We start from the raw sequence: 22,822 nt of genomic DNA, 5'->3' as shown, positions 1-22,822 counted from the left end.
AATAAGGCAAGAATAACCAGGAGGACCAACATAGTTAATAATGGATACAAAATTGAACTTCTTTTCTTAAGTTACCCTACATACTACCACCCTACATAGGTACTAGTATTTTTAACAACTTTCCATGCGCAGTCCCGGGTTGCGGTTCGATTCTTGGCAGGGGACAATTTCAGAATTTAGATTTTCTAAATTGTCTCTGGTCTAGTGGAAGGTGTCAGCCATAGCTGCTGCTTATCACCCTACAAGCAAAGCCTTCCTTCAGGTACGATGCCGTGTAGAAACCGATCAAGGGAATCAGATATTAGTTATGAGGTTTAATGAAACTGCCATACCCCTTCCAAGTTAGCCCAATTCCATCTTAGACTGCATCATCACTTAACTACCATCAGGTGAGATCGCAGTCAAGGGCTAACTTGCATCAGAATTATAAAATATTATACGCCAGTTAATATATCGATAATGCATCATTTTTTACGCAATCACTAAAATTAATTGTCTATGGAAAATACAAAAAAAAATGTTTTTTTTTTTTTGCTTTGACAAGTGAGTGACAACGCTCTACATTCTCTATTGTTCTTTTTCATGGCTGACGTTCGAAGGAGCAAATTGCAGTCATGAAGGTTCTCAAAAAGTGTTTATTATTTCTAATTATAAATTGACTATCGATGAAATAAGTCTGATACTAATTTCTCTACACTGTAATATAATTATCGTAAAACAATTTTCACGTATAAGTGACGTGATTGTTTTGAAAAAGTTCGATACATAGTTTCAGTGTCACTTTAAAAGTGAAACTCGTGTACATAAAAATAAAGTTATTGTAGCAATTACACGTGAATATGGAAGTGTTTCATCACGGCTATAATTTTTTTTACCGTTAGCGTGTTATTTGGGTTTTGTGGAAACTTGGGTTGTATGTGAGTGCAGTGTGGTATAACCTCTTTTGGTTGTTTTAGCTGAACGTCTCATACCCGGCAACGGGATGTCAGAAGTTAGTCGAAGTAGTGGACGAGCATAAGCTCCGTATCTTCTATGAGAAGCGTATGGGCGCAGAAGTGGAAGCAGACCAATTAGGAGATGAATGGAAGGGTTATATCCTACGTGTAGCCGGTGGTAACGACAAGCAGGGCTTCCCCATGAAACAGGGTGTCCTCACCAACAGTAAGTTAATTTACCATCACCAAACTATTAATATAAACTGGTTACTCTGTTAAAAACAATACTAAACTATTTAATAACAGTACAATCGCAATATCATTCCAAAAGAATATTCTGTGATAATTTGAGGTTGAATTCACTAAAAATTCATAAAAATTGGTTAAACAAATGGGTTGTGAAAAGCTAGCAAACAGACACTTTCATAATCCATACTAATATTACAAATGCGAAAGTGTGTGTCTGTCTGTCTGCTACGTTTTCACGGCCCAACCGCAGAACGATTTTAATGAAATTTGGTATAGACATGGGGTACATCCTGGGGAAGGACATAGACTACTTTTAATCTCGGAAAGTCGAAGAGTTAAAAAAAACCCGAAATCCACGCGGGCGAAGCCGCAGCCATTCTCTAGTTAATTAATAAGGAATCAAAACGAATGTTTTACTCTTTTATTTCAGGTCGTGTTCGTTTGTTGATGTCAAAGGGCCACTCTTGCTACAGACCACGCCGTGATGGTGAAAGAAAAAGAAAATCAGTCCGTGGATGCATTGTAGATGCTAACTTATCTGTGCTGGCCCTCGTTATTGTCCGCAAAGGAGCCCAGGTAAATCTTTATTATTTATTTTCAAATTTTTCTTTAGGGAAAATTTGGTTGTTTTAGCCTGTACATGTAAACATTCATGAAATTTTTAACTACATTGTAAACTTGTGAAATTGAAGGGACTTTGCATTTTATTATGTTATAAAGAGTTTGTTAAATGGAGAGTAACAATGTAAGCCAAGCAAACCTTAGCAATTTCTAAGTTTGAAGGTTTTCATTACAAATGAGTTCTGTAGTTCGTAAGTAAAAACAAGTAATCCAATCTGAAGACAAGGCATATGCCTGCACATTGTACAAACACAGAACACTGCTGTGCTTGTGTATTCAACATTAATCTATGACCTGCACAATCAACCAAGTTGCAATTTCAAATTGGACTACTGGTTTTGAATGCAGTGCCTTAAAATATAATTATTATCACAATCTATTCAATACAACTTTTATTTATTTTTAATTTTAAATACTTTCAAGAATTTCATAAGAAATATCCCTGTTCTTACTGTTTCCCAGATCATCAAATCTGTGTAATTATATGCGGCAGGGCAGAGTAAATGGTTGATAGACATGCCACTTTTACATACATTGTGTTGTGGATTTCTCTAAAACAACCATACAACTTTACTTCCATTCTAGTATCTTGATCTATACTAATAAATAAAATTGGAGTGTCTGTCTGTAATTTCGAAATAACTACCGCATATTAAGGTCATATGGTTATTTGAACGATACTATAACCGAATCACACGTTTTTAAAATTTTTGTCTGTCTGTCTGTCTGTCTGTCTGTCTGTTTGAAAAGGCTAATCTTGGGAACGGCTGAACCGATTTTGACGGGATTTTCACAGACAAGTAGAGAATTGACCAGGGAGTAACATAGGCTACTTTTTTAACCGACTTTCAAAAAGGGAGTTGTGTTTTTCTACCTATGTACACCGAAATCTCCGAGATTTCTGAACCTATTTGCGTCATTTCTTTTTTAATCGATAGAGGAACTTTGCGACATTGTTTCATAAAAAATTTGGAGTCCAACTTCTCAATCCTGATGCTGCAGGGGATCTGACCAATCCACGCGGGCGAAGCTGCGGGCATCAGCTAGTGATGAATAAAATCACCATCAAGGCTAGCATCTCACACCAAAGTGGGCCTCACACCAAAGTCTGTAAATAATGTTCTGCTAAGATAATAAAGATTTATTTATTTATTTATTTATCTATTAGGCTCACTGAGATGAGTAGAATCGAATAACAATAATATTTACTATACAACTGCATCCATCAGCAAAGCGCTAAGTTGAATTGCTTGTCATACAAATTATAGTCAATGCCTTTCAACTCGATTTGGCGCGGCTCAGGTGGATGTCAGGTTTTAGAATGCCTGTCCACTGAAGCGGAGCAGAGATGTACTCAGTAGACTAATCAGATTATTGAGAGATTATGTGATACAATGTTTGCGTCATCTCTGTGTGATCTGATTGGTTTGTTGAACAATTCCCTCCGCTTCAGTGGACAGGCACCCTCAAATGCGATAATTTTAGGAAATTCCCGGCCTTACCGACGGCAACGTGCCCCGTCGTCTAGGACCCAAGAGAGCGTCCAAGATCCGCAAGTTGTTCAACCTAAGCAAACAAGACGACGTCCGCCGCTACGTTGTCAAGCGTCTGCTGCCCCCTAAGGAAGGAAAGGAGAATGCTAAACCCAGATATAAGGCAAGTATTGTTTATTGGATTTTTCATTGTAAGAGAACAGTGATATTCTGTCACAGAAAGATCAATTTATATATTCTGAAAAATGTTCAACCATGATCCAAATAAAAAGATATTTCTTTTACTATTTTTATTTTATTTATGTTTGTCATTACTATAATCGCTCAGCTGTAATCAGTTTATTTATACATATAATAAAATTGTAGAAAAGTGGTGTCTGTACAATGGAAATATATTAAAAAAAAGTAGCAGGGGTTGTTATTATATCGATGCCGAACCCGAAATTGTAATTTTTTTTTGTCTGTTTGTCTGTGTGTTTGTGCATGCTAATATCAGAAACGGCTTATTCGATTTAGATACGGGTTTCTCTAATATATTGTAGTAAGCTTCACTTAACATTTAGTGTTTATTTCATGTCAATCGGTTCATAAATAAAAAAGTTATGTCAATTTAAAGAATCACGGCGAACATTTTTAACGTACATGCTGCCCGAAAAGTCACTATTCCACGCAAACGAAGTCGCGGGCACAGTTCATAATATTGTTACATACATTTTTATCTTGATAGTTAGTGGGGTGAACATTTTTCAGAAAATACAACCAATTACAACCAATTAATTATTATTGGCTATAGACATTTGTGAAGTCCCATTGAACACTAGATTTTAAGAAGTTGTGTTGAAAGTTCTAAGCATTGTCTTAAATGGTAGAAAGAAAGACTTTAAACCAATTGCTGTATGATGGTTGAGAAATGACAAATGATGTCCCTTCAGTTAAATTTTATGCAAAGAAGTATCCCTGATATCATTATTCAATATATGCTATGCATCATGCTTAGTTTATACCAGAATCAGGGTAGATAAAACTAGTTCCGAGCAGAAGATTCAGATTCATCATGTCTGACTACTTTTACAGTGAGCTAAACAGTCATCTCTCTAAAACTTATGTTATTACTAGCTTTTTAAAAAAAACGTTACTCAATCTATACCTTGGAGGCATTCTACTCATTTTTAGGATTCTGTATCTCCAGAGAAACAAAAGGAACCCTTAGCCCTAATTCACACGAGCGTTATAAAATCGTTGCCGTAAGCGTTGTCGTGTGAACAGATACTTGGGAAAGCATTTGTTCTATTTGAACGCTTTTTTAATGAACGTTAAAAAAGCTCTCGTATGAATGAGGCCTTATAGGATCACTTTGTTGTCTGTCAAGACTCAAGAGTAGCGAATCAAAACCTATATGGTATTCTCCATAATAATACATAATAATACAAGTGTTTTGCTGTACTCAGGCCCCCAAAATCCAGAGGTTAGTAACTCCCGTGGTGCTGCAACGCAGGCGCCACCGCCTGGCGCTGAAGAAGAAGCGCCTCGCCAAGCGCAAGTCCTCCGAGGCGGAATACGCCAAACTGCTCGCGCAGAGGAAGAAGGAATCCAAGGTAAAATATCCTATCCTACTAATATTAGAAACGCGAAAGTTTGTATGTATGGGTTTTTGGATGTTTGTTACTCTTTCAAGCAAGAACTACTGGACGGATTTGGCTGAAAAGAATGGAGATAAATAATACGCTAGATTAATAAATAGGCTACTTTTTATCCCAGAAAATCAATGAGGTCCCACGGGATTTTGAAACTATAATAGGCTATATTATTCCTGAGTAACATAGGCTGTATTTTATTTTCAAAAAAATTTGAGATCTCTACGAAAATTGCAATAAGCTACCCATGCAAAGCTGGGGCAGGCTAAAGTCATTTGTATAGGTGTAACAGCTTGTATCATGCAGCTATAAACCATTTTATAGGCTTCATACAAAGCTGTGAGAGCAATGGCTGTCTCTTACCCCTTGACATATTCTATATATAAGTTAAGGTATTAGATCAGCAACAAGACATTCTATTCTTATTTCTTAAAGAAAACTTGGTTATGATAGTACAGATGTTCTTTTTCGTGAAGACGTGTTTTTAAAACAAGACTATATTTGTGTGTGTACCTGTTTAAATAAGTTAAACGTATCAAAGCTACAGACAGACACTTTTCGCACTTATAAATATTAGTATAGATTGTATTAATTTTTAACCACCACCCAAAAAGCCAAAAAGAGGGGTGTTATAAGTTTGACGTGTGTATCTGTGTGTCTGTCTGTGGCATCGTAGCTCCTAAACTAATGAACCGATTTTCAGTTTGTTTGTTTGAAAGGTGGCTTGATCGAGAGTGTTCTTAGCTATAATCCAAGAAAATCGGTTCAGCCGTTTGAAAGTTATCAGCTCTTTTCTAGTTGCTGTTACCTTCACTTGTCGGGGTTGTTATAAATTTTTAATTTATCTTTATTACAGGTACGTCGCCAAGAAGAACTCAAGCGCAGGCGTTCAGCTTCTATCCGGGATTCCAAGAGCTCTAGCACGAGTGCGCCGCAAAAGTGATACTTTTACCAATAAAAATTTATAAAACTACCTAATTATTTCTTTTATTTTCCTTATCGCTGTAGAAACGATGCCTTCTCTATTTATTAAAGGAGTTACTGACTAAAATACCAATCAGCCGTTTGATTAGCCGTTTGATTCGCTTCTTTTTTTCTCTCGTCTGGCTTTACTCAGATTAGCCAATGTCAAGTTTCTAGTTATTTACAAGTTAGGGAAACTATATAAATATGAACTTCGTCTGTGCCGGCGCTCGCCGACACACGCGCGGCGCCCCTTTAGAGCGCTTCCCAGTCAGTTCCACCACCAAAAAACACCCAACTAACACAATAACCGACCATTTTTAACAAAAAGTGCGCACAGCACGCGCGCCCGCAAACGACAACACAGACGGAAGTCCTTTGATTCGCTTACTCAGTGATCAATCACCATTTGACATTTATTTTTAATCCATTGAAGGTTGCCTACGAATCATTATTTTAATATCGCTCAGTGAAACAGCAATATAGAACCAACCAATGTCAATGAGCTTATCATTTAGCTGGTCACTGATATAGCGAATCAGTCTGCTTAGATCACATCCTACTCAATGGCTTAGAGTGCTTAGACCTATAAGCCATTACGGACCGTCGACTAGTCGCCCGGCTACTGACCGTTAGAATTTTTTAATTTATACAGAAGTCAACGTGTGTAACGAAGTTGCGATGTCTTGCGTGCATGTAATATGTAGAAACGGCGACATTCATATAATTACAGATTCTAACGGTCGCAGTCGACCGTGGGTCTAATCTGCATGACGCAGGAAAACCTTGTTTATATACTATCTCTATGGGAAAACCCTAAACAAGGATAGAGCTGCAGATTGAAACCCATCGTATGTATACAAATAATAGATAATATAATTTAAAAACATTACAAAAGACAAACTATCAGTTATAATTTTACTTACAAAACACAAAATAATTTACTTATAAAATCTGAAAATTAAGTACTTACTAAAGACAATTACAAAACACAATATGATTTATTTAGTACCTATTCTGAAAGTCAATTGAATCATTTAGGCGATTTGACCAAACCAAGTCCGACATATCGCGCCATCACGCGAAGATAGGATGGGTTCAACTTTTTCCTCTTTTCCAATAGAGATTTTAGCAGTCGTTCTGACGATTCGTCGAAAGGCTTTTGATAATCTGACGCCTGAAACAGATAAGATATTAGAACCTGATTGATCTTATTAGAAAAACTTCAGGCGCTGTTTAAACAGGCTTTTTAAGCCCATTAATCCCTTAGAACTGAAAGTTACGAATTTTATGTAAGTACCTACGTAAGTTTAAGTCGCAAGTAAGTTTTGTAAGATTTTACACCCGTATTCACAAACGTTACTATGAGGTCTCATAGTAACGCTCGAACGCACAGTGTAGGTCAAATTAAATTATAATTTCGCGGGCAGACCGCATCCATGGTGATTCCATCACATTTCCATTCCAAACCAATCAGGTTACTGTGTCACGTCAATTTACAATGATCTGATTGGTGGCACCTACACTATGCGTTCGAGCGCACTGTGAGACCTCGTAGTCATGATTGTGAATACAGCCGTAAAAATCGTTAAAAGTTAAAACCGTTTTATTTGAATAGTTAGTAGTTAGTTCACTATTAAATTTAAATTTTAAAATAAAATAAATATTTTTAAGTGAACAACTATTCAAATAAAACGGTTTTACTTTTGCACTTTTGTAAAGCTAAACGTCCACGAGCTTCATTATTTAAGAAAAGCATGTGAGAACTAGGTAGTAGGTACTTACAGTTGTTTTCGCAATCCAATACAATTCTTCCAAAAGGCTATCTTGATTTTCGACGGATGCTGGTAAATAAGAAATTTCTTCATACTGTATGAAAAAAAAGAAAAAAAATATCTACATTTTTGACTATTTATATATAGTAAAAAAATCATTATCCCTTAGTAGTTTCGTAATATTTTTGAATGATTTCGTAAGGAACCTAGAAAAATTACCTGAGAAAATGTATTTAGATTTTCTCTCGCGATGACCTCTATTTCCATATCAAGTTCCGAGGCACGCGTGATTCTTTTAACGGCTATCCCTTGAAGAATGACAGGTCGGTAGCGCACCAAATTCGAAGTATCCTTTTTATTTGCTAAAAGCAGAACTAAAAGAGCTTGTCTTGGTGTAATTTCATTAATCCAACTTTTCATCTAAAAAAGTCAAAAAAGAAAGACGAAAAATTTTAGCTAAGTACCAAATCAACCTTTTTAAAATTTACTTTATCAATATTTAAGTACTTACCTCTTTTATTGACGTTAGAATCTTTCTCTCGACGCTTTCATCAAAAACACTAGTCAATGTTTTTGCTGAGCCCAAAGCGAGGAAAAACTCGTCTAAATTCGTAATTTTTTGCAGCGCAGTGCTTGATCTCTCATTAGATATACTCGACATAGATTTACATTTTTTGTATAGCTTAACAAAAGACCTTTTCTTATTTTTGCTATTTGTAACACAATATTCAACGCCGCTTTTAAAATTTCCCAATTTATTTATTTGTGAACGATCAGTAGTATTTTTATTGATTCTATCAGTAATTTGGTGTTTCTGGTCGAGTTTTAAAATACTTGATATTCCATTACTATCTTTTAAATGTTCTTGGAAATCATTGTAAAGAGAATCGACCATTACATCAGAGATGATACAGACAGCTTTATTCTTATCAGTATTTAGTCCCACGCTTATAATATTTACGTTATTCTTGTAGCATAAATCATTTAACTGATTGATTATTGGCATGCTGAGTTGAGTACTAAAGTTTTGATTGCTAAATATACGAGCTGCTATTTCAATAAAGTTCAATTTAGGAAAAGCAGGAATAATTTGGCTTTGCTTGTTAGATGACAAGTATGGTTTTAATTCCATACAAATAGATGTCTTTTGTTGTTCTAAATGGTTTTCTGCTATAATTTTTGTTGATTGTTGTGATTCGTAAATAAGTAAAGCCATCGGATCTATCTGGCAAATAAACAATAGGTTTGTATTAATATTTGCCAAAGGATCTGCTATATTCAGCGAATGCAATTCTTCGAAATAATCTTGTCTTGTTTTTATCTTATCAGATGTGTTACTAGCTATTGTTAATACACTTTTTGAAAAATTCCCTTGTCCGAGACTTCTTATTTCGGGTGATATTTCAATATGAGCTGGAATTAACTGTTTAATTGAATCGCCGCTTTCACATCGAGTTAATTCAGCTATAGTAGATAAGTGGGAATCAACTTTATCAACAATTTTCGGTATGACTACTTTACTATCAACAATTTTCCTCATAATCTTTGGCAAAATACTGCAAAGCTCAGCTGGAAGCATAGCATTCACTATAATTGTTTTTGATTTAAATATATTTGTATTACTTTCAGTAACCGACATGGGTATACAAGAAATTGATTGCTTAGCTTGCAGCATGGGATCTATTTGAGACGGTGTAGCAACGTCAAACTGCACAATAATGTTGGTTATGCAATGCTTGATTGCAATTTGATTTTGGTCAATCGATTCAATTTTCAAATCAGAAAGCTGGTCTTCAAAACCTGGAAGGGATGAAACAATGTCGCAGTTGTTGATTTCTTTAATGACTGGGTTAGATTTCTGAATACAATCTTTACACAAATCATGTTTGGCAAAATTGGTTTCTGTTTGAACTGACTCTTCTTTTGTTACTACAAAAAAAAGCATTATTTCAACAAATTAATCATATTAAAACACAACCGAAAGTGAAAAATAAGCATGCATGAAAAGAAGATAACTTACGGCAACAACGGTTTCTAGAAATGTCTTTTTCGTCTTGGTTATAATAAACACCACTCTTGAGCTTCTTGATAATGTTATCAATGAATTCATTAGCCCAACTGCCTTTAGCGCATGACTGTTTTATATTATATTTTAGCATTTTCTCTTTCTTACTAAAAATTTCGTTTTTCTCGTTTGAAGAAACTAAATTACATTGAGTATTTGTACTAACATCCAAAGAGTTATTGTAAACCTCTGTTCGTTGGGTAAATTCCTGTGGAATGCATTTCTTACAATCGCTATCAAAGGATGAAGGAGGCTTGTTATGTAAAAATTGTAACATTATTTCTTTAAACTGGGGGATTGTCTTTTGAGCTTTGTTATTAATATTCTTTGCGTTACGAATAAGAACTGGCTGAACTGCAGTTTTGTCTCTTAATGGCAAATATTTTTTTCCTTTGTCGATTTTCACATCATTGTTTTTCCACTGAACATAGTCGCCTTTTATGCCTTGGGAAGGTTTTCCATTAACAGAATTGAATTCTTCATTAGAATGGTAATCATGTTTGGCAAAATTTATTTCCGTTTGAACTGACCCTTCTTTCGTTTCTATAAAACAATAGCATTATTCTTAACAATTTACTTTTCTCTAAACAATAGTAACTGAAAAAAAGCATTATAGGAAGATAACTTACTGCAAGAAGGGTTTCTAGAAATATCTTTTTCGTCTTGGTTATAATAAACACCACTCTTGAGCTTCTTGATAACATTATCAATGAATTCACTAGCCCAACTGCCCTTACCGCATGGCTGTTTCATATTAGACGGCATTTTATATTTTAGCATTTTCTCTTTCTTACTAATAATTTGGTTTTGCTCGTTTGAAAAAACTAAATTACGTTGAGTATTTGTATTAACATCTAAAGAATTATTATCAACCTCTGTTTGTTTTGTAAATTTCTGTGGGATGCATTTCTTACAATCGCTATCAATTATTTCTTTGAACTGGGCCACTGTCTTTTGAACTTTGTTATTAATATTCTTTGCGTTAGGAATAAGAACTGGCTGAATTGCAGTTTTGTCTTTTAATAGGAAACATTTTTTTCCTTTGTTGATTCTCATATCATTTCTATTCCATCGAGCATAGTCGCCTTTTACGTCTTGGGAAGATTTTTCATAAACAGAATTAGATTCTTCATTAGGATTTTTAAAAGCTTTTTTACATTTCGTTTGCCAATCTTGCATGAAAGGTAAGTTATGCTCATCTAATTCTACATACTGCGGCGGTTCATAGTTTTTTATTTGACATGGAGCAGCAGTGAGCTGGTCTTTTGCTAAAATATCTAAAGGGGATTTAATATTAGCTAACCGACGATTTATTTCAGTTTGAGTTAATTTTGGATATAAAGCTGCGCTTGGTATTTTTACTGAGTGTGGTTGCCTTTTTAGATTATCATCTTTTTTTGTTAAAACAATATTTGGACCTTTACTTAATACAACTTTTGTTATACCATTTATAGGACCTTGTAAGTCACAAGAATTAATTTTCTTGGATGTAGTTTGATCTTTTATGATGTATCCGTTACTAGAATCCGAAGTTAAGTGATCTTCACTTACATAAAACTCTTTACTGTCTTTTCTAGATGTGTTTTTTTGGCGGTTATAAGTACTCATCTTTGTATGATTGTTAGCATCATTTGGGAGCATAAGTTTACTTTCTTGACCTTGTGCTTTATTTCGGAGACTGTTAGACAACTCGTTCCTCAGCTTTAGATTTACATCGTTATGATGAAAGAATTTGTCATTATCACCTCCATCACTTATTACTTTACCACATTTTGCTTTTACATTTGATTTAATCTTTTTATCGTTTTTTTGGTTTTTTATTTTGAGAGGAATTTTATTTTTAATAACTTTTTGTTCGCAGAGCTCTTGATATTCATTTTGCTTATCAATAACCGTGATACGATCTATGCTTGATTGTGAATTATGTGCAGATTTGTTAGAGTTGGAAAAAAAGGTAAATTCTTCAGTTGTACATGTTTCAATAAATCTAAAACAAAAATTCAAGCTTATTAGAAATAATTCATAAAATGGTCTGTACAAAAGGTTTTTTACCAGAAAACCCCCTGATATTTATATTTCAAACAAAGGATAAGTACTACTAATACTTATTACTTTGTGTCCATTCGGCTATTTCGACGTTTATTGTATGTATTTCTTTTTATTGAAGCTATACTTTCATCTGACAAAGGAGGGGACGATCTAAATGGAAAACGGTTCATATTTTTCAGCATGGCCCATACATCATGCGCTTTTATAGCAGATTCCTTTGGTTTTTTATTTCGACATTTTATGGATATTTTCTTTCCATCACCCGTAAATTGATTGATCATTTCTGTTGAACTATTATCCAAATCAATATTAAGACGTGAACAGTATTCTGCATCTCTATCAAACACTTCCATTGCCTTATTCATACGCGGTCTCCTGTTTGTCTGTGTTCTTCTCTTTTTTGGTCTCGATGTTCTTTCATGTTTCATGTCATCGAAATACTCTGAATCATTCATATCGCTAACGGTACACGCTTGAGGCAACGGCGCTGGTTCATTCGGTAGCGTCAAAACGGATTTCTTTACTTTTTTACTTTTCTTCAAAGCCTTAAACTCGTCAGAACTAGCTTTGTAGATGTTAATAGCCAATGGATAAGAGGAAGGAAAATCAGTTGTTTTTTTACTCACGAGTCTCTTTTCAGTTATTCTTGAGAGCATTTGCACCCTACCTTCTGTAAGATAAGGAGACAGATTCTTTTTACTCTTGGATTTATCACAGTTACTACTCGAAATGCTGCCATCAGCCGAATAATCATTTTTCAATAAGCCGCGTGAACTCTGATTCGAAGATTTTGAACACGATGACTTTGTTGCTGGTCCAATTTTATCACCCAGTTTTTCGTGAGAATTGATCGCCATATTAAATTCTGGTACATCTGTTGATCTGTAAAAGTAACAATATAAAATTGTACGTATAAACAGCGAATGTAGTAAGAACGGTAAACGGCATCTTCCTCTAAAATGATACAAAGATTTGGAAGTTTGCCAACATACCTACTAATCGTGTTCTAGGCACTACCACGAACTACCGCTTCTTTTGAAGATAGCTACCTACCTATTTCTTTATATCATTTATGTACCTACTAGAATATAAATCCCGCGATTACGTTGGCGTGGATTTTAATTTTTAAATCCTGTGGCAACTTTGTAAGTGATAATGTACCTAACAAGATACGCACATTTTTGCAGATATAAACTAGGCATAGATAGGTAATTTATTAGTTGTAGGTTAGTACTTTCTAGCTAGAGACAGTAGGTATAGGTAAAAGACCTTTGAAAAACGTGGTAAACTTTATATATGCACCATCTACATATTAAAGATTACTTCCCCATGATAGACTTAGCCAAACCAAGTACCTTAGGACATATCTATGACCTTAGGTATCATGTAGATAGCTACTTACCTACCTATACTTACCCTAGAGTTTTATCACAATAATTTCGAGGTAAATGACCTAAAATATTAAAACAGCCCTACATTGAATTAAACTTATTATACTTAGTAGAAATCGGGTTAGTTATATAAAATTACAAAAATTACAAAAAATTAGGCCATTGACATCAGGCTGACATTAAAATATAAAATTATACTTACGTAATCAAAATTGTATTCAATTAGTGTTTTCTTTCTCCATTTATTTTTCTTAAAACTAAATAGTATTACCATATATAGTAAAGAGTATCTACATAAATAAAAAATCACAAATCACAACGAGTATTTATTCGTCCAAGATCACAACTTGCAAAACCATCAATACGATTCATGAGCACTTCATGAGTTTATTCCAGTGGACTGTGGACATATAGCTTAACGAAATGAAAATTTATATAAAACTAGCCGATGCCCGCGACTTCGCCCGCGTGGATTTAGCTTTTTCGAAATCCCGTGGGAACTCTTTGATTTTCCGGGATAAAAAGGAGCCTATGTGCTAATCCAGGATATTATCTATCTCCATTCTGAATTTCAGCCAATTCCGTCCAGTGGTTTTTGCGTGAAAGAGTAACAAACATACACACACACACATACAAACTTTCGCCTTTATAATATTAGTGTGATGAATCATTGTGCTGTACAGTGCCACCCATCACCAACTTATCTGTTCACTATTCATAAACAAAATTGGACCTCTAGAGCCGCGTTAGACCATCAGATACTATTTCAAAATCCACGCGGACGAAGTCGCGGGTATCAGCTAGTATTTCAATATATTAATATTGAATCTTCGATAGCTAGCGATGTAAATGTAAACCATGTCTTTGTCGATAGCTTTGATCAATCCGTTGAAAGAAATTTTTCCAATACAATATTAAGTTATTATAATAGTTAATTAGTTAGTTAACAAATTTCGTAAATCCTTAAAGAATTAGAAAAAAATCTATACTAATAAATAAAATTGGAGTGTCTGTCTGTAATTTCGAAATAACTACCTCATATTAAGCTCATATGGTTATTTGAACGATACTGTCGGGAACCCCCCTAACTTCCACTTCATCTGCTTCGCCTTTTATTTCTCTTTATAATATGAACCATACTATTCGTCAGAAGTGAGAGGGGTTACCGAATTCGTACATATTATAGGAGTCACGCTCACCTTTATCTGTTTCCTTGTAGGTCGGTCGTTCACTGTCGACCCCCGTACGTCCTTTCTATTCCTTGCATCGTTCAGACTGTTCCAGCTCGTCTCTCAGTGACCTGTAGGGTTACACAAACTATGATTTCACCGTAGGTGAAATCTCTAAGACCTAGACCATGGGGCAATTCTCTATCTTGGTATCTATAGGTTAGGAATGTGTGCATCTCTCTCCCACCCAGCGATTGGGACCCTCCAATATATATTCTATTCACTGATTTAAAGGTTACTTCGGCTGGCTATGGTTCCTCGGAACCATAGCTGGTGACAGAATGCCCGGCTGACCTCGCGCTACTGAGCGAGTCTAACGCCCTCTCTGTCTACCTTGCTTGTACCGTCCTTCTCATAGCGTATGCTGTATATTCAAGGATGTCGGTACCATCCGTCTCATAGCGTATGCTGTATATTCAAGGATGTCGGTACCATCCGTCTCATAGCGTATGCTGTATATTCAATGATGCCGGTACCATCCGTCTCATAGCGTATGCTGTATATTCAATGATGTCGGTACCATCCGTCTCATAGCGTATGCTGTATATTCAATGATGTCGGTACCATCCGTCTCATAGCGTATGCTGTATATTCAAGGATGTCGGTACCATCCGTCTCATAGCGTATGCTGTATATTCAATGATGCCGGTACCATCCGTCTCATAGCGTATGCTGTATATTCAATGATGTCGGTACCATCCGTCTCATAGCGTATGCTGTATATTCAATGATGTCGGTACCATCCGTCTCATAGCGTATGCTGTATATTCAAGGATGTCGGTACCATCCGTCTCATAGCGTATGCTGTATATTCAATGATGCCGGTACCATCCGTCTCATAGCGTATGCTGTATATTCAAGGATGTCGGTACCATCCGTCTCATAGCGTATGCTGTATATTCAATGATGTCGGTACCATCCGTCTCATAGCGTATGCTGTATAATCGGTCCCAATGGCTTGTGATGAGAGGTACACACATATATCCACTAACAAACTAACAATGGGTGCGCAACCATTACACGTGGGACTTTTATATCTACAAGTTAACCGGGAATATCTAACACATAGAAAATGGTCTAAATATGAAATAGCCTAGGTACTTAGCTTTGACTTCACCATCCACACGAACACTGGAACGGGTTTAATCCACGTGCTCGGTGCCTCGCCATTTCGAGCCGCAGCAACCATTTTGAGTAACTAGATGAAAATGAATGTACTTTTACAACTGTATCCTTCCGGTATACCATAGACAAATTAACTTCTCTGCCATAGACGAATGTTGCCATAATATTTACCTTTATTCTGATTACTTCGCGAATGGGTAACTTCGCGACACTCCCGGCCGGAAAATAGATCAAAATAGGCATAATAAGTTGTTCGTCCACTCTTTAATCCTCTGTAGGGCTTTAGTGGCCGCAACTCTCCTCACTCTACCCACTCTACCATCTTCTTCCTTCTCCTCGTCTCTCGCTAGTGTCCCGACTTCCTCTGAATCAATAACATCCCCAATAGATTCTCTACCTTCACTCTCTAAGGTTTCACACTCCATTGTCTCCTGAATGGGTTCGTCTATTTGGATCATAGGTGAGTTCTCTTCTTGAGCTATCCCCTCTGAGATAGTTATCTGTCTGTCGGTACTCTCTTCCAAAGGCTCGGCTAACGTGGCAGAAGCAAGCTCACTCGAAGTATCATCTCTTATAAATCTTTCTTCCATGTCTTCCTCTGACTCTTGAACCTCTAGAGGGTACAGATGCGCTATTGACCGTGTGAAATTCTTATCTCCAACCTTTACTATGGCTACTCTACATAAACCATCACTTCCTTCTTTCAGTGAAACAATTTTTCCTACTCTCCAGGTTTCTCTATTTTTATTTTCTCCTTTTATTTGCACTATCTGTCCTATCGCCGGAGACTGTTTCGATGTGACACGTGGCTCTTTATGTGAGTGCTGATACCTTTCTCGGAGACTTAGTAAATATCTGTTAACAAACATATCTTTGAATTCTCTTACGATGATGAGACCCCTCTTCCAACTTTTTATAAGATCGACTTTAATCGTAGTACCTTTCTCTAGACAATCTTCGACAGTTCCTTCTATAGTGATACAACTTCCTAGTGTAAGAAAATCAGCTGGTTTTAGAATTATATCCAACTCTGAATCTACACATGTAAGCGGTCTTGAATTTATTACAGCTTCAATTTCCTTGACTACGGTAGTTAGTTGACTATCTGAAAGCATGTGCTTTGCTAGTGTACGCTTCATACAATTCTTAACTATCCCTATCAATCTTTCGTAAAATCCACCAAACCAAGGCGTCAACTGAGGTATGAACTTCCATTGAATTTTGTTGTCAATACAATATTGTTTCGAGAGAATCTCTGCTATAAGTTTGAAATGTGTCGCGTTGTCTGATGTAATGAGTTGAGGGACCTTTCTGGTTGCTATTGTCCTTCTCAACGCCAATAAACCTTCCTCCGCTGTAAGATCTTGCACTAATTCTAAATGAATAGCTCTCACCGCTAAACAAGTGAATAAACAGATCCATCTCTTTTGTCCACTCTTGACAAGAACAGGACCCATATAGTCTACCCCTACAAAGGTAAATGGTTCGCTGTAACCTACTCTTTCTACAGGAAGCGCTGGAGTAGGTGGTAACTTAAATGGACCCGCTCCATGTTTAATACACCTTGGACATTTCTTCAACATCCTCTGAATCTGAGATTTACCCTTTGGTATCCAATATGACTGTCTGATGAGACTAAGTGTATGATTCGCTCCTACATGATAATTATCATTGTGAACTTTCTTTATAAGGTTATTCGTAAAGTCACATTCCTTAGGTATCAATATAGGGTACCGTTTGTCAAACGATAGTTCTGCATTCTGAAGACGTCCTTTACACCGTAGTAATCCATCAACATCCTTAAATAACTTGAGATTACGACTTAAATCAGTTTCTTTCCCCGCAACTTCCTGAGTGAAGTATTCTGCTTGTAGCTTCTTTATTGTTTCCGTAATACAAAGCGATTCTTTGTAACTAGTTCTGCTATCTTCTTTGGCTCTAATACTTTCTCCTGAGAAGTTGTTTTGTAGCTCTAGATTACTATCCTTTTCTTTAGAGGTATTCGGCAGACCCTCCCGCGTCGAAAGAAAAAATGACTGTGACATGTATTTCGCAGGCGTTTTCTGTTTGTCGGATTCTGATAAAAACTGTGGACCTGTAAGCCATCTTTCCTTGTCTTCGTTGGAACTCATCGGTCTGGTTGCAATATCTGCCGGATTCAACTCTGAAGGAACATACTTAATCATGAGCTCTTTATTACTTCTTATTTCCTCAACTCGTCTAGATACGAATGGTGGAAGCAATTTATCCGATTGGCACCATTCTATGACAATTTGACTATCAGTCCATAATGTTTGATATCCTAATTTCATGTTAAATGCTTTTAAAACCATCTTAATTAGTCTGCAACCAATTAAAGCTCCTAGCAATTCTAGCCGAGGAATTTTTAAATGTTGTTGATCCTTTATAGGGACTAATCGTGTTTTTCCTATGACAAAACTTGTCTTAGCACTATGTGTTATGTATACTACTGCAGCATACGCTTTGAGTGAAGCGTCTGTGAAACAATGCAAATGATATTCTTCGCTTTTTACATTTTTTATGTAGCATCTAGGTATAGATATTCCTCTAATAGTCTCTAATTCTTTTCGGATTTCTGACCATTTATCTTGCATTTCTTTTGAAAACTTCGTATCCCATTTAACTTTAGTCTTCCAAAGTTCTTGTAGAAATAGCTTAGCTGATAAAACATGTGGTACTCCGAATCCACAAGGATCGTATATCGAAGCGATTACCTTCAATACTTCCCGTTTAGAATATGCTTCGGTGGTTAACGTGAACTTTACATGTAACGTATCATGTTTTAAATTCCAATCTAGGCCTAAAATTTTTACAACCTTTTCTTTAACACCATCGGGTATTCTATTCATAAATTGTTTCGAATTTGAACTCCAATCTCTAAGGTTCATTGAAATTTGTCCAAACGTATCCTTTGTGTCTTGATATATTTGGATAGCCTCGTCAAGTGTTTGAACCCCAGTTACTAAATTATCAACATAAATATCTTTAGCAATTAGTTGTAGCTGTTCATTTCCTTTAGAAAGATGATGTTTAATTGTTGCATTTAATAAGAACGGACTAGATATAATTCCGAAAGGAACTCTACAAAACCTTAGACAGATAATGTTATCTACATGTGGTGGTTTTTTGACATCTTTCAACCAAATAAATCTCGTTACGTCGCGATCCTTTTCATGTAATCCTATTTGAAGGAAAGCCTTCTCGACATCTGCTGATAAAGCAATGTTATGACTTCGAAATCTAATAAGTATACATGTTAAATCTTCTAACATCAATGGACCGCAATACAGACATTCGTTCAAACTTTTATTGCCTTTAATCTTCGATGAGGCATCATAGACAATCCTAATAGGTTTATTCTTCTGAGCAACGCAATGATGTGGTAGATAGTGTACTGGATGTTCTACACGGGTCTTGTCTAATACTTCTTCGACTATTCCTTTCGATATTTGTTCCTGTATAGCATCATTATAGGACTTTAGGGTTTCCTTATCCAACCGCTTGACTAAATTTACTAAACGACCATATGCTAATCCATAGTTAGGTGTTAGTGACGGTGGGTATTCGTTCCACGGCCAACTGACATGATATCTATTGTTAATTAATTTAGTAGTCTCGTTGAATTTATGAATAGCCTCTTCCTCTCGTGTAATTTTAGGTGAATCGGTTATGCCAATTGACTCGAGTTCCCACAAGAATGCTATACTTCCTTGATCTAAAGGCATGTCAGGTTTGTTAAATTTAAAATCTATCTTTGTTTGAAAATATGTGATAACTGACATGTGTTGTTCTTCTATATCTCTACGTGGACCCTGACCTGATAGTATCCATCCGAACTCAGAATCTACTAGGTATAAGTCTTCACTTATTCGTATTTTCTCTGAATGAAGAAACGAATAATAATAATCATTTCCAATAAGAATATCAACTTGATCTGTTAACGATCCGTCATTTGCAAGTTCTACCTTGTATCTCCAATTGTTAAGTTCTTCAGCATAGGGTACGCTTTGAGAAATCATAGGCACAACGTTTGCATAAATGCTCTTTCCTTTTTTAGATCTAGTCTCTAACTCTAGTTGAACTACTGGACTATTAAATTCTCGAGGACTTCTTGAACCAAAGGTATAGACAGACAAATTTTCATCCTTCTCTATTGATAAATTTAATTTTTTCGCAATCTTTTGGGTAATGTAAGATCTCTGAGAGCCTGAATCGAATAGTATACGACATCGTGTCTGTTTATCCCTGTTCCTATCTCCTCGTGCCATCGCCACTGCTGTTTGAAGAACCGTATGTCATCTTCTGTCAACCTCTGTTAGAGTGGTGGTTTCGGTTTTAGATGGAAATTTCTGAGGACACAATGCTCTGTGATGTAGACCACGTTTTTTACAATAATAGCAAGAATTTTTATTGTTATAGCACTGCGCGATCCGATGATTTCTCATGAGACAACCGTAACATCTGTCTCCTAACCGTGACTTCCGTTCCTTGGCTGTTTTATATTTATCACAAAGGTCGTTGTAGTGATCGCCTTTGCAAAACACGCATGGTACTTTCATCCTCTTCGAGACAACTTCACCCTCTGTCGCATTACTTCCTTTTGATGTTGTATCTTCTCTCGGTTCTTTACGTTCTTCCCGTTGTGAAAACCGTCTCTTACGAAAACTTCGAGGTTCCCCCTTTGTCGCTGAAATCTCCGTTTTATTCATTCTGAAGTAATTATGTAAATCATCGTTTAATCTCGTCGAGAGGTTTTGCAATTTAGTCTTGATTACTTCTGCATTGTAGATTAAGTCATTGTTCAGAGAGCCGAGACTAAGAGCTTGATTCGAGAGAGTTTCTATTTGAGTGGCGAGAAGTTTCAGTCTTGTTAATAATAGTTCACCCATAATGAATATTCTGGAACAGATATTAAGATTGGCTTGTCTAATCATCCGTTCATATCTAGATCCTTATAGCACTTTTAACCTTTTACTATGTCATTACTTATATGTCCGCCTAGCAGATACTCTTCCACTGAGTTACACCCCCCTTAACATACAAATCCAAACATCAAGGTATTCCTTGTTATGGATAAATAATACTTAAGTATAAATACCAACGTCAAAGTAATGAATAAATACCAATGTCAAAGATCAATTCTTATTTTAAAGAGTTTTAATAGGATTAAACTATCCTTTCATAACCTATTGTAATAGTATATGTAATATGCTATGATAATAATTGAAGTGTAAAAAATCATTTCAAATTTCATAATCCTTATACACATATCAACTTAAAGTTCAAATTCAAATTCAAAATAATTTTTATTCAATTAGACTTTTACAAGTCAAATGAAACTTAATATTGTCCCAAGATATCAAAGGAATAAAATCTTCACTTGTCAAACTTTATGTGTATTCTCTCATCTTAATAAAGCATAATTACTTATCCATTTTCTCTCAAAAAGGGAATTGTATAAATGCACTCAATCTATTATGATTTACAAGTTATTTCAGTCAAATGAAACTTAAAGGTCCATGTTTCATACACATTCAACTATCAAGTAAGATTACTTCCTCTATAATGTTTAAAATAAATTCAAAAGGATTTTCTCCTTAAGAATCTAACCTCACTCTTTACTAATTATCTAGGTACTCAACTATGTACTAGAATGATACAAGGATTCCTTTACTCAAGCTAAACAAGAACCTAGGTGTGAGTTTTGTTAAGTCAAGTTTCATTCCTTTCAAATATTAAATCTCAATACAGTAATTTAAAGATCCTTTTAATAAGGTGAATATGCAGAATCTAATAATTTTTTAGTTCAATAAGCCTATCACAAACCATAAGAAACCACATTTCTCTCCCATACCTACAATATCAAATTGTATTTCAAACTTAAATAATCTTTTTTATATATTGATAGGTTCTATCCAACTAGCTAAGTAAGTAGTACATACCTACTTATTGATTTGATAAAAAGAGTATTTGCTCCTCTAATTAACTTTTTCTCGATAAATAACAAGACATTTAAGGTTTTTATAGTTAATACACGGCCTGTGCTTCCATCGCACTTACCACTTGCTTACTGTCATCAAAGTTAAATGATAATGATTGAACTTCTTTTGCAATTAATCACTTTGGGTAATTCGATTTCCAACTGAAAAGTAATTATGTACTTTATAATATCAAGTAATTTAGATAAACTTCGATCTATTCTCAAACACTTCTTATACATACATAGCTAGACGCCATTAACACTTTACTCATCTTTCCCCGTTACTTATCTAGTAAATACGCACTTACTTTGTTGAAAATTATTATTTCCATCCATTAATTGAATAAATCTGATATATATATATTCAATAATTCGTTTCACATAAATTGTACTTTAAATTTTTATTGTTCAAGAAGTAGGTATACCGGAGGTAAGACACTAAGACACTTCTCTTTTACGCCATTTTGTATAATTTGTTATGTCACTATGTGCTGTGTTGTGTCATGTTGGTATCACCTGTTTGCTTGTTCTATGGTCTATCTACAACAAATTAAAGCGGGAAATTCAAACTTTCAACTAACAGCGTGCCCGTCGCGTCTCTGAAACCAATGTTGCCAACTTACCTGGACTAATTTCTTTCTCCTTTTTTGAATTTTAAGTTGGCTCTGCTCCCACACGACTTTCGTTGGCGCTCAGAATGACCTATACTGCCACCTATTAGTTGGAAGGTCAAGTTCTTACATTTTAACACCAATATAATATTTATACCGAATTGTACTTGTAATAAACAATCATAATCATCGCTCAACAGCGACATTACTGCACACTTAAATTTTCATTTCACTTACTAAATGAAAGAGTAGAAAGGACTTGATATACTATTAACTACTTTACTATCGCTTAGGCTGAGTGTGACTCCATACACTGAAAACTCTGGTTTCTCAGCCAGATCCCAGCACTTCTCCACCATGTCGGGAACCCCCCTAACTTCCACTTCATCTGCTTCGCCTTTTATTTCTCTTTATATGAACCATACTATTCGTCAGAAGTGAGAGGGGTTACCGAATTCGTACATATTATAGGAGTCACGCTCACCTTTATCTGTTTCCTTGTAGGTCGGTCGTTCACTGTCGACCCCCGTACGTCCTTTCTATTCCTTGCATCGTTCAGACTGTTCCAGCTCGTCTCTCAGTGACCTGTAGGGTTACACAAACTATGATTTCACCGTAGGTGAAATCTCTAAGACCTAGACCATGGGGCAATTCTCTATCTTGGTATCTATAGGTTAGGAA

At 35.7% G+C, this 22,822-nt stretch overlaps 3 protein-coding genes across 9 annotated transcripts; 1 reads left to right on the top strand and 2 right to left on the bottom strand.

The window, feature by feature from the left end:
• The first annotated feature begins 495 nt into the window (after positions 1–495).
• Positions 496–5,910, top strand: LOC123874145 (40S ribosomal protein S6). Its single transcript, XM_045919354.1, has 6 exons — positions 496–620; positions 957–1,161; positions 1,615–1,760; positions 3,291–3,461; positions 4,747–4,893; positions 5,789–5,910. The coding sequence occupies exons 1-6, from the start codon at positions 615–617 to the stop codon at positions 5,873–5,875; spliced, it is 762 nt and encodes a 253-aa protein (XP_045775310.1). The 5' UTR covers positions 496–614; the 3' UTR covers positions 5,876–5,910.
• Positions 5,911–6,812: 902 nt separating this feature from the next.
• Positions 6,813–13,435, bottom strand: LOC123874143. 7 transcript variants are annotated; one of them, XM_045919350.1, is made up of 9 exons: positions 13,201–13,361; positions 11,848–12,666; positions 11,049–11,722; positions 10,365–11,006; positions 9,691–10,278; positions 8,182–9,599; positions 7,890–8,090; positions 7,681–7,764; positions 6,814–7,072 (listed from the first exon to the last, which is right to left on the bottom strand). In XM_045919350.1, the coding sequence occupies exons 2-9, from the start codon at positions 12,639–12,641 to the stop codon at positions 6,929–6,931; spliced, it is 4,545 nt and encodes a 1,514-aa protein (XP_045775306.1). In that variant the 5' UTR covers positions 12,642–12,666; positions 13,201–13,361; the 3' UTR covers positions 6,814–6,928. The 7 variants fall into 7 exon arrangements, with proteins under 7 accessions (XP_045775307.1, XP_045775306.1, XP_045775305.1 ...); XM_045919349.1 differs by lacking the exon at positions 13,201–13,361 and adding an exon at positions 13,378–13,435 and having other exon boundaries at positions 10,365–11,722; XM_045919348.1 differs by having other exon boundaries at positions 10,365–11,722; positions 13,187–13,361.
• Positions 13,436–15,264: 1,829 nt separating this feature from the next.
• On the bottom strand, positions 15,265–17,575 carry LOC123874404. The gene is made up of 2 exons (XM_045919709.1): positions 15,701–17,575; positions 15,265–15,602 (listed from the first exon to the last, which is right to left on the bottom strand). Exon 1 carries the CDS (start codon positions 17,572–17,574, stop codon positions 15,760–15,762), a length of 1,815 nt encoding a protein of 604 aa, XP_045775665.1. The 5' UTR covers position 17,575; the 3' UTR covers positions 15,265–15,602; positions 15,701–15,759.
• Between the last annotated feature and the right edge of the window lie 5,247 nt (positions 17,576–22,822).

This window comes from Maniola jurtina, chromosome 18, assembly GCF_905333055.1.
Source record: "Maniola jurtina chromosome 18, ilManJurt1.1, whole genome shotgun sequence".
In the NCBI taxonomy this organism is placed as follows: Eukaryota; Metazoa; Arthropoda; class Insecta; order Lepidoptera; family Nymphalidae; genus Maniola; species Maniola jurtina.
This window is presented reverse-complemented; position numbering and strand designations above follow the sequence as displayed.

Coding starts and splice junctions, on each gene's coding strand:
- LOC123874143 (XM_045919349.1), bottom strand. CDS start 12,641: ATGGCGATCAATTCTCACGAAAAACTGGGTGATAAAATTGGACCAGCA. Junction 11,723..11,847: donor AATAGCCGAATGGACACAAA/GTAATAAGTATT, acceptor TTTTTGTTTTAG/ATTTATTGAAACATGTACAA. Junction 7,073..7,680: donor ATTGGATTGCGAAAACAACT/GTAAGTACCTAC, acceptor TATCTGTTTCAG/GCGTCAGATTATCAAAAGCC.
- LOC123874145 (XM_045919354.1), top strand. Junction 3,462..4,746: donor ATGCTAAACCCAGATATAAG/GCAAGTATTGTT, acceptor TGCTGTACTCAG/GCCCCCAAAATCCAGAGGTT. Junction 4,894..5,788: donor AGAGGAAGAAGGAATCCAAG/GTAAAATATCCT, acceptor TCTTTATTACAG/GTACGTCGCCAAGAAGAACT.
- LOC123874404 (XM_045919709.1), bottom strand. CDS start 17,574: ATGTCACAGTCATTTTTTCTTTCGACGCGGGAGGGTCTGCCGAATACC.